This window comes from Populus alba, chromosome 4 (assembly GCF_005239225.2).
Source record: "Populus alba chromosome 4, ASM523922v2, whole genome shotgun sequence".
Classification (NCBI taxonomy): Eukaryota; Viridiplantae; Streptophyta; class Magnoliopsida; order Malpighiales; family Salicaceae; genus Populus; species Populus alba.
This window is the reverse complement of record NC_133287.1, coordinates 5745810-5758245: the sequence shown is the minus strand read 5'-3', so window position 1 is coordinate 5758245 and position 12436 is coordinate 5745810. Positions and strand designations below refer to the sequence as shown.

The following is a 12436-nucleotide window of genomic DNA, read 5'->3' as shown; positions in this document are numbered from 1 at the left end:
CAAAATGAACAGAATTGTGAGAACTAATATGGTAAGAAAAGGAATCTTGTGATCTCTATTGTCTAGTTTCACACAAAAGAATAAATAGTTTAAGACCTTATGTTCACTGGTTAGCCGAGTGAGTCTGATAGTTTTCATTAGAAAAGGTCCAAGGCTAAAAGCTACCTTGCTTAGTATAACGACTTTTCTTTGTTACTCTGTATTTTCGTCTCTTCAAATAATTTTCATTCATATGAGAAATTGTTAAGGTGTGAATGAAAAAGTTGTGTGTTTTTAAATTAGGAAGTTATATCTTTTGGTTTTAAAAGGTACGTTAAAATTATAGACAATTTTGACATGGTTTTAAGAATGGAGAAAACTTCTATTTTTTTCTAAAACTCTTTTTGTTGTTTATTATAATTTTGACATTCCTTCAGTCAAAATTCTTACAGAGAATACATATAAATTTTGATTTGTTGTTTATTTTTGGTTATGCGCTGTCAAGAATAAGAGATTGAGTAAGCTTTGGAAACAATATTGCAATCACACAGCTAGCATTAGAGAGGAGGCAATAAATTATTTTAAAGCTAGTGGATTGATCCTTGTCTTAATCTACTTCTTCAAGTTATTTTCTATTGACAAATAATGTAATTTGAATTTTCTTTTTTGTTGTTGATTTATATATATGTTTTATGTCTTGTAGAAGCTAGATTAGTAGAGTAAAGAAAAATAACAATCTTAGAAACTATTTAAAGAGTGTTACAACACATGATGTGTGTTTTAATACTCAATATTATTCTAAATAAAAAGAAAAAAAAATAATACTCAATAGACACTTGCAGTATTTTATTTTTATTTTTATTTTTATTAAGAAGATGCTTGTATTGCCTTTCAATGCTTAACAATTATATAAACTTAATCTTTTAAGAAGAAAAAGAATGAAACAAATGTGAATTATATTTTTTTTGGTTAATTTACAAACACCAACACCAATACTAAATTTTAAATAACATTAAGGTAAACATAAAGAAATCACAATGAAACTTTTTTTTTTTTTTACATTGTGTATAAAACACAAATTTACTATCACTTTGATGGAGATAAAACTACTAATAATTGTTTTATTTAATAGTTAGTTTAGCTGCTTTTAAAGTTGTAGCTGCTATCATAATTAGAGAAAACTTGTCATAACTGTTTTTTTTGATTTAATTGAAATAATAAAAAAATGAGAAAATTGATAATTGATAATTAGGGAGTGAAATGGAAATCAAGAAAAAAAAGAGGGACCAAATTTAAACTTGAGTGTTTAAGTCCTTTACAAAGTCTGAGAGATACAGATAAAGAGAGGTTAGGAGATAAAGGATAAGAAAAAAAAGAGAGAGCATAAGTTGAGAGATAGAAATACAGAAGGGTAATAATTAACATATTAATCAAACTGTTTACAGAAAATATGAAACTCTTTTTTTTTTTTTTTTTTTTAAATAGCAACCGGCAATGAATGGCGGTCAATCTTGCTGAATATTCACCGAAAGAAGAAAATCAGATAAGCAATTATGACGGGTACAATACAGTTTGCTTTGACGATTCCAATGACTTTCGTGCTCCTTCGACTTACACTAGTTTGCACGATACAAATAAATTATTTTTTTAAAAGGAAAATGATATATTTTTTAAAAATATTAAAATGATGATATATTAAATTAATTTATGTTAAATAAAATTAAAAATTAAAAAATTAATTAAGTTTAATAACTTTATTTTTAAAAAGATTTTATTTATTTAATTATATAATAATAAAAATAAATACTCGTAATAATAAGTTTATTGAATAAAATTAAAAACACTTGCTAATATAAAAAAATATATTTTTATAATCTCATTAAAAAACAAAGAAAAATTGAGTGGTACTACATAAAACAGTATCTAAATATATTCTTAATTAATTTAAGAATTTAGTAAAATAGTATACATAAGAAATTTGTAATTTGTTATTTTTTAAAGAAAATCACATCTAAATTGTTGGGAAAGACAATAAAAAAAAAAAAGAAAAAAAAAAAGCCTAGTGTGCTGATCTGTTTAGACCAATGTGCATAGCCCATAAATAAGAAGCCCTAAATGCATCATTTGCCCTTTTGAAAAATAAATATCTAGCAATGTGACGTCTATAATTGTAGATGATACATCATTGCTTGACCATCTCCAACCACTGAGGTGGTCGGAAAAATTGAGCTTCACAATCCTGGTTAAAAAAAAAAAAAAAAATCACGTTCAACCTTTTCAATACTTGAAAACACTTCATAAAACTTAATAAATCTATATCAAACCTTAAAATAAGATTAAATCAGAAAAAACCCAAAAATAAACCCCAAAAAAAAATCTCTGAGTTGGATCTCCTTCTTATAATGATATTAGAGATAAAAACACCTAAATAATTTTTTTTTTATATTAATTAGAATCCAATGACACCAAATTAAACTTTTTTAGTTGTGAAGACCTGACAACCGACCTCTTTATCTCTCCTTGTTATCTTTGATGAATTTTTTTTCCTTTCTCAAAATCATGAACTAAAATATAAATTAATGAAGTTTTGGAATATAATGTATAATTGTTAAACTAAAAGGATCAAAAAAGATATTGGAAAAAAACCTAAGGAAAGAATATTCTTCAAAAAGGTGCTAAATGCACAATGTAATAAAAAAATCATGTATCTTTCTCTTGCTAGCAATTTTGATCCCTTGATTTTAAATTATTTACAAACAATAAAATTAGATTTATTTTTGCTAAATTTAACAGCGATCAAATGCTAAGATATTTTTTGATATCTTGATAACTCCAAATAAAATAAAATAAATTATCAAGTTTAATTTTTGACTAAATTAATATAAAAAAATTAAATTAAAAAAAATCAATGACAAGAGTAAAAAAGAAACACCAAATAACTAAATGAAATTCTCTTCACAAAATTGAGAATCGAAAAAAAGATAGGACCCTTTTTTTTTGACTCCGTAGCTGTGCCATAGAAAGCAACATGGAACAACGAAATTAAAAAAGGTTCAATGACAGGAGTTAAAAAAAAAAAAAAACTATTAAATTTATAGTATTTTGTGAAGTGGTGTTAGGTTTCTTTTAATTATATATTTGGCTTGGTTATATTTTCTTTAATTTTTGAAGAAAATTTCGTTCATTTTTCTGCTTAAGAAGATTTTCAATGCGCTTCTCCATCCAATTCATCGTGAAATATTTCTGTCGTGACTTGAGAAATGCTGGACACTTTTTTATGCAACTTTGTCAAGAATTAACAGAAAATTGAAAAGATGTTGAATAGAGGGACTGCATTAAAAAAAAACAATCCAAAGTAGATCAATAGAGGGATCAAAACTAAAAAAGAAAAAAAAAAATAGAGGTATTATAATAAAAAAATATAGAAACCAATTTTAATCCCAGTGTAAAGTATTCCTCAATCCCTAGCAAAAGTAAGATAACATCTTTCCCAAAAGGATGTTTTCCGGTCGGATTTTTGGAATTCAATTCCCTACGCAGCCTCCAAGTTGTTGTGCCTAAATTAGGGACTTTATGTGCCTATGGGGGGAGACCTCCTCTTAATGAGACTCATATTCTGAATTAAGTCCAGAAAATGATTCCTTTTCTTATGCAATGTTTTTGTTTTTTGGACAAATACTTAGCCATTTCAAGCATATTTTTCAAATTGAATTATATAGTTTTTATTCATTAATGGTAAGCCATATAAGCCTTGGGGGTTAGATCTTAACAAAGGAGCTGTCCCCTTAGGACGGTAAGTCTTGAACTACATAGGATAATGTTTCACCTCTTTTTAACTTTTTAATGGTGTTTTTTAAAAGTTTGATTTTTTTTAAAATTAATTTTTAATGTTTTTGGATGATGTAAAAAATCATTCTTAAAAAATAAATAAAAAAATTATTTTTATATATTTACAAGTAAAACATATTTTAAAACAATAACTACTACACACCGAACTTGAATCTCCTTCTGATTTATTTTTTTTTGTCTGAAATATGTGAGTATGTATTGAATCAAAGAAGTGTAATTAAATAGGCAAGGTTTTTCTTTTTGTTATCTTCCTTTCTCATAAAAAAAGAAAAAAAATAAAAGATGTAACATAAACAAAAATATATAAGGTAAATTTCTTTTTGTTACAAAGGAAAGGTTAAGATCTGAGACATTTTCGGGGAAAAGATTAACATGAATGCCAGACAAACTATAAGACTTCTTTTTCTTCCCTCTTTTTTTTTTTTTTTTTTTTTTTTTTTTTTTTCATATGAAACAAGCAACACACATATATAGTTCTGCAAGACAGCAATAAATCCAACAATTAGATTACTTGGAGTTATTAACAACAGGAAAATCAAGGCATATGCTTCAGCACTCCGTGTTCCCTGATGATTCACCTATTGTCTTTCAATGGCCTTAGTAACCGCTTGAGTAATACTTTTCACATGCAGAGCATGCTGTTCTTGATCAGCTACAACAATGGCTTCCATAGCGAAGTACAAATTGCTCGAGACCCTAGCATTCAATATAACAAGGCCCATTTCTTCGAAGACCTCCAAGATTGAAACTAGTTTATCTCCTCCCTTCTCGCATGTCACCCTTACTAGAAGTCCTTGCTCAGCCTTCTCTACCTTGACCTCCTTCTGAAAATAAATCAACAATGCCACGTACAGTAAGTGCAAAGAAAAGAACGGGAAAAAATGAAATAACCAGAGGGAGAGAAAGAGAGTTGACCTTAGGCAACGGGAGTTGCTTCATTAGACTTAAGTACTCTCTTTTTATAGCAACTAAGTTTGCAAGTTCCCTTTTTATTGCCTCCAGTTTGAGCTTGAGCTTGTAAATGTACAGAAGAGCCTCCATGATGACAGACTTCCTTTGCACCTACACCAGAAACAAGCACCGATTTTATTTGAAAGAAGAGAATATTGATTTAGCATATTGTATTTTTTTTTTGACAATACAATATTTGAAAGAAGAGAATATTGATTTAGCATCTTACGGATTTGGAGCAGGTGAGGGTTCTTAGAACGTGGAGCCTTCTGCCCATTGCTGCTCTCCTTTGCAACCTAGCCACCATCTCTCTCTGTATCTCTGTTTATTAAATCTTTAGTAACTGAGAGCAGCTTGACGCTTGTAGCAGAAATGGAGAGGTCAAGGGGATATGTTTAGGATATCGGATTGCCAAGCTAGCTATGTAATGGATGATCTTCTCTCACATGATATTGGGAAGTGAAACGGCAGGTAGATAGGTAAAAATAATAATTAAAAGGCCAATTCCAAATTAAGGAGAGTCACTTTTTTCATATCAGCAGCTTTTCATTTCATGACATTTTTGGGCAAACTAAAATAATTTTTTTTTTTTTTTAAAAAAATACACTAATAGGGATAAGGGAATCCTTATAGCTTGTGAGGCAAAACAGTATGCATTAGCACAGGGTTTACCATTTTTTTTTTCTTTTTGTTATTCATTTTTTAAAAATTTTATTATTTAATATTGTGTTGATTGAGATTTAAAAGTTGATAAATTACTTTGATTCACTTTTTATATACTTAGCGTTGTTTTAAATCCACTTTTTTTTTTTTAATTTGATTCTTAAATGTTGTGTATATTGAGAATTGAGTTTTGTGATTTGTTTCAATTTATTTTTTATGTGCTTATTTTGTTCTAAAAGAGAATCTTGTCATTGGATTGGTACTCAATTTCATAAAAAAATTAATTTGATTTTATTGTTTGAAAAAATAAAAAATAAAAGGATTAAAATTAAAATAGAAAAAGAAGGGGAAGCCTTTTAAAAAAATTGTGTCAATACCTTGAGATTTTGCCAAGTTTCCGTTTTGTCTTTTTAGTTTAGAAAGAGAAGAGAGAGTTTCCAAATTAAAATTTGTTTTTGACGGTGAAATTGATAATTTTTATTGTCAATAAATTTTATTTGATAATAAAAATTTTATTTAAATATATTTTTTTTTTCTATAGAAAAATAGATCACGTCTTGGAAATTTTTTTAAATTAAGTTTTTTTTTTTTTTTAACAAATTAAATATTGGTTTAAAACTAAAAATAAGTTTATTTAGGTTTCAATGTGTTTTTCTTAGATGTTTTTGATTAAGAAATACGTGAAAATAAATTTTTTGAAGTCTAGAAGTCGATAACAATACTCATGTGGCCAAATTTTCACCAATATATGATTATTTTATGACATGTCATCTTATGATTATTTTCTTAAAAACAAAGTGGACAACAACCAATAAAAAAAAAAAATTGATAACCCACAGAAGTGGGCCTAGGCTCCCGTGCCTTGGCTTATTTATATGAGCCAGTAAAAAAAACTTTTTTTTTTAATAGAATAAATTTATAAAAATATTTAGACGTAAAAGAATTAGGTTCAGACAAATTAAACACAAATTCATATGCTCAAAGTACTTCGTCTTAAGGCTTAAAAATTATATGCAATATTGGAGAGTAGGATGAAAATGCATCAACAACCCCGGTAATTTTATCATATTTCTGTAATTCATGTCTTGTAGTTTTGAATCTAAGAAAGTGACCTAAAACTTGATCCTCGTATTTATTTTTTTTCCACTAATTCTCATTATTTTTTGAGCACATACAATATTTACTACAATAAAAGTGAGAATAAGATCGGGATTATCAAATACCTGAAGACAAGAAGATCGGGATTAGCGAATACCTGAAGACATCGATTCGGGACAAGAAAAATCTGTTTTGGGAATATATTAGTGGAAAGGTGTGGGCTCCAACCAGGACTTTTTTTTTTTTTTAAAAAAAAAAAAAAAACTATCAATTAAATAAACTATTAATTTATAAGATATAATAATTATGAAATATATGGATATGTAAGTTTAGTATCTTGTAGATTAAATCAAATTATCAACCATTCTAACATAAATATGCTACAACAATAATTCAAAATTCCAAAATTTAATTAGATGTCAAGTGTTGTGCGAAAATGATCCATCAATGTCAAATTAAAAAAAAAAGTAACGTGTTCATTACCTTGTCCCACAACACTTGATTTATAAATAAATTTTGAACTTTTGTATGTAGAACATTTATATTAGATATATAAGTTGGGAATTTAATTAGATATTAAACTTATTGAATTATCCATGTGTTGTTAAATTCCTATCTTATGAATTAGAATGAGTTTTTGTATATATATAAAGCTGAACTCACCTTATCTTATGAACTAAGTTTATTGAATATAATTTGTTGAGTTGATTGTTTCTGGGAAGAGAGTTAAGATGATGAAGAAATTGCCTCATCCACATTTTTTTTAATGAAAGCATAAGTGAGTCGCGGGTGTCAGCTTCGACTTCTTAATTTCCTCTTTTTTTTTTTTTTTTTTAAAAAGAAACTCCATTGTTGGATTCGAATTGTTGCTTGGAAATGGGCGTGGGAATTGGTTTGTAGCAAGTCAGATTCAGTGGTTGAGTCAGTCAATGCATATAGAATCAGCGTGCATAAACGCAGAGAGTTCACGGGCCTCTCGTTTGATTTCACTGTCTCGCATCTTGCTAGTTGCCGTAGGTCACATGCTCTGACACTGTAAAGCAATTGGTGTTTTATTCTTCACATCGTTCTTCTCTACTTCATTATCATGCCATCCTTTCAAAACAGCCTTTCCACTTAAAACAAATCCTCTGCCCTCGACAATTCCTACTCTGATTATATATATATATATATTCAAGGTTAAATGGTTTTCCCAAGTTTCTTATTATCTTTGTCGAGTTTTCCCAAGTTTCTTATTCATATGAGTCATAGTTGCCAAATTTGATTAACTTGGGTGTTTAAGTCATCTTACGCATACATCGACTAATCTTACAAGCTTTAAAATTAACGACTATATAAGTTTCTAGTGATCATGAGATTTCTGAAACTTGAACTAATGATCTATAGAAAACAAACCGAGAACGCCTAACCAGTCAAGTTATATCCCTTAAAATTAAACTTGATAATTTCTTGAAATTGGGTTAGTGTGGTTGAGCCCCTTTCATGTATAACCTAACTAAAGCTTTTATTCTCAGCTAAATCCATACTTCAATTGATTGCATATATTGATTAAAAAGAATAAATAAATAAATTGAGTATCATTTAGGGATTACAATTTAATATCAAACCGATTGATATTCATCCAATCTAACCCAAATAAGTAAGTATTTTTTGAATAATTATCTTATTAGGTTAATAATAGATAAGGTATTGATATTGTCAAATCCGACCCAAAACTTGTCCAACCCTAACCCAAAATATATCTTTATATTATATGGATATATTTATAGAATATTTAGATTTTTTTTAATAAAAATAAAAATAGATCTTAATATTGACATAAAAACATGTATATATATAATACTAATATAAATACCCGAAACCCAATAAATAATTTATATATAAATATCTAAAATTTTTAATTCAATAAATAGTAAACAAAGAATAAATGCGAAGGAATTCAACCCCGTGATTACCACTTATCATCCCTAATATCTTTTCGTGACCAGTAAAGCCAATAGCAAAGCAGATGGACAATAAAAGTACTGGAGAATGATTATATAATGTTATGGTTTATTCTCTTTGGCTAAATAAGCCAAGCATAAGGTGCCTACTGGCTGCTGCCCCGGTGCCTGTATGGTGAATCATGACAAGCCCTGCCCACTTCACAAATTCTCATGCATAAACATAAAAAGGCAAGAAGGGGAGGCATGGATATTGGATTCTAGCAGTTCTACCTTTCCTCAAGCCACTTTAACTGGTTTTGTCTGATATGTAAGCTACAGCTACCTTTATTTTCTGATATTTCAAAGCTGTCTTGTCCATTTCTGCTTGACATCTCCCTGTCCATTTGAGGATTGAGGCAATATATAGTATCAAATTCTTGTCTGCTACTTGCTCAAGTTCTTCCCTTCTTATCTTCTCGTTTGTGGAATCCGGATTCACGTGAGCACATGAACCATGGAAAGGACTGCATGCGACAATCAACAACTTAAGTTTATTAATTAATTCATTCCAATTTAATTTACTTTTACTTTTGTACTATTACTTGTGTCTTAAGTACTATTAGTTTTGTGTTTAGGTTCAATTTAGTTACGTTTTACGTTGGGTTTCAGTGTAAACCACATGATTTTGAAAAAAAAATATAACTTTACCTTAAACGTCCACCTCAAATCTTGGCAATTCTCACTAACAAGGTGTGAAATATTAGACTACATTAGGTTTTTTTTTTTTTTTTTTTACCAATGCTATGACGTATATCAGATTATTTTTTTTCAACCTTAAAATAATATAAAGATATTAAAAAGTTAAAAAATTGATGTATATCAGCTGAATACTTATAAAATACTTAAATATTGATATATTAGATAATATATATATATATATATTTTAAAAAATATTGATACGACAACATATTGAATCAAGCTAGATCAACTATTGTTAACTTACAAAACTCGCAATATGAGATATGAGATGGTAATACAAAAATGAAATTTATATTGAAAGCTTAATTATAAGGAACTAAATATTAAGGCCGAAAGTAGAAGAAATTCTAAATTTAAAAAAAGGCTTAAAAAACAATCATCAACATTTTTTTTAATTATTATTGATATTAATTAAAAGACCAACTTGCCTATAAGTCCATATGATACTAATAATAAAAAAGCAATATAAGATGAAGAATAAGCCTTTAAAATCAAGTTTGTTTATAAATTGATTTACAAAGCAATATAGTAATTACACTGTACACTGAAAAGTGAATTTAAAAAAATCCAAGACCCAAGCTAAGTGTTGTTTTGCTTTTAAGAGTATTTTAATAATTTAATGAAGCAAAAAAGTTATAAGAAGATACTAGTAGGCTCAGCCAATTCAAAAAGACTAATCCATAATAATTGAAAGAGGATGAGTACATAGTAATTGAAAAAGGACGAGTGAGAAATCTTTTAAAGAACAAAATGGTAAATTTAACTATTTTAACCCATAATAATTGACTGAGGTGAATATTTTAAACATGAGTTAAATTTTTAAACTTGTAACCTGTGAAATAATAGATTCGGGTTCAATTAAGAAGTTATATTCCTTATCATTTTAATGTTGATGAATGAAACCATAAATTTTTTTCTTAATCTAAAATATTTACCAAAGCAAAATAAAATAGTATTAAAAAGAATGAGTATCAAATCTGAAAGAAAAAAAATGAAAAAGAGTGAAATTAAAAAAAAAAAATTCAAATTTAAAATGATGTGGATCAGTCCATAACATAGCCTACTACACCAAATGATCAATTAAAAGTGCCAATTAGACCATTTACGTGATCAAGGAAAAAATAACTCACTGATGCATTTAATAAACATATTTAGAGCATATGAGCCAAGTTAAATTTACAAGAGGCTACAACAAGTGATGATACGACCTTAATCAATTTAATCTATTTGTAAGAGGAACCTGATCCATCTACAATAGATATCAGTTTAGAAGAGTCCTTATTGTGTATGAAAACATTTATTGCAGTAAAAGGAGTTTATATTAGATAAGTTTGACAACTCAAAAATTCTTATCTAATGTAGAAATAAAGTTAACAAGAAGTTCATATCCTACTAGAAAACTAAGTGGCGGTAACAATTTTTTTTGGAAGGTTTCCTTATCATTCAAGGATATTAGAAGCGGTTTTGAGTTTATTTTTTTTTTAATGCATAATTTTATGCTAACAAGTATAGCTTTCAATCCAACTGTTGTATTGGGTTGAAATTTTTCAGACTTCAAAGGCCTTGTTTTGTATACAGTTAAAACTTCATAGCAATTGAACATCAACAAGGCCTCAAGATAAGGTTCATAAGCTATTGTCCAAAAATTATATTAGTTTTCTAGTTGATTTATGATTATTTTTTATTTTTTATTATTTTTTTAGCCTTACTTAGGATGTTCTTACCCATTATAAATGAAGTTATTTAGTTTGTATTTATCTTTTTTTTACTAACTTTGACTTCAAAATAATATTTGTTTGTTTGAGGAAAACTCATACTTTTTTATTCTTTAAGAACTTTTCTTGACTTATTAAAGATTACATATCTTTGTGACATTCTTCTTTATATTTCTCGTTCATGATTTTTTATAATCATTAGGTGAAATTTTCATTCCAATAGTTTCATAAAACATTTGATGCATATCAACCAAAAACTTATAAAATACTTATATGGTGACATTGGACATCATGTTTTCTTTTAAAAATATATTAAGACGTACGATGGCATATTAGAATGACCTGTACCAGCCATGTTTAACCAACAAAACCTGCGATAAGGGGTATGAGTTCGTGAAAAAAACATGAAATCTATATTGAAACAAATTTGAAAGCTTAATGATAATGAATCAATTATTAAAGGCCAAAAGCAAAAAAAAATCTAAATTTTAAAAAAGGACCAAACACAATCACCAACAACATTTTTTTAATTATTATTGATATTAATTAGAAGACCAACTTGCTTATAAGTCCATATGATATATAATAACAAAAAAACCAATATAAGATTAAGAATAAGTACTTGAAGTCAAGTTTTAAAAATTTTGATTTTAAGAGTAATAAAGTAATTATATCATGCCTTGAAAAGTAAAAATTTAAAAATTCTAGATTTGATAACGAGATGATGATAATGATGGTGAAAATTATTGTAAAGGTAAAGTTATAAGATGATAATAACAAGTTAATAATAACAATGATGATATTAATAATAATAATAATAATAGTGAAGATGATGTCCCGTAAAGTGATGATAATAGAAACATAGTAAGTGGTTGTAATGGTGGAGTAGATAATGATAATATTAAAATTATTAGAAGATATTGTAAGTAAATTAGTGTTTATAAAATATTTCATGAAATTTAATTACTTAAAAATATGTTTTAATAAAAATATTTTAAGTTTATCAATTTTTAATAAAATATTTTATTTAAAACAAACATAAAAAAATCAATAAAACATTCTCTTATGAAAAACAAACACTCTCAACTAATGAAAGCCACTCTTGTAATCATTTAGTAACATTAATTTAGTAATCATCCCGAAGGAATGCAATTTCACTTACCGATTGCCATCACTTCTAAAATATTGATAAACTCACCTGATCAGTTACATAATTGTATCAATAATATTATATTTAAAATATCGATTGTATATTTACCGTCGTTTTCTGCAGCAGAGGGATAAAAGAGAGTTAAGACTGCTTGACCCAAGAGGCAGCAAAGGTCCTCCTCTCGTCCACAGCTTGCTTTTCACAGATTCATTTTCGATCCCCTCAGCTCCATTGGAACTGTCAAGCTCTGATAGCCCCTCCGTCATGGCCTTTGGCTCATCTGTTTTGATCCATCCCATTGACACTCACAATTTAAAACAACGAAAAAGATGACGAGTCCATAAATA

General features: G+C 27.7%; 1 protein-coding gene across 2 annotated transcripts; it reads right to left on the bottom strand.

Moving 5' to 3' along the window:
* Positions 1 to 4225: 4225 nt before the first annotated feature.
* LOC118063052 (uncharacterized) lies at positions 4226 to 5271 on the bottom strand. Of its 2 annotated transcripts, XM_073408957.1 has the most exons (4): positions 5009 to 5271; positions 4744 to 4890; positions 4407 to 4652; positions 4226 to 4304 (listed from the first exon to the last, which is right to left on the bottom strand). In XM_073408957.1, the coding sequence occupies exons 1-3, from the start codon at positions 5084 to 5086 to the stop codon at positions 4407 to 4409; spliced, it is 471 nt and encodes a 156-aa protein (XP_073265058.1). In that variant the 5' UTR covers positions 5087 to 5271; the 3' UTR covers positions 4226 to 4304. The 2 variants fall into 2 exon arrangements, with proteins under 2 accessions (XP_073265058.1, XP_034932853.1); XM_035076962.2 differs by having other exon boundaries at positions 4226 to 4652; positions 5009 to 5268.
* Between the last annotated feature and the right edge of the window lie 7165 nt (positions 5272 to 12436).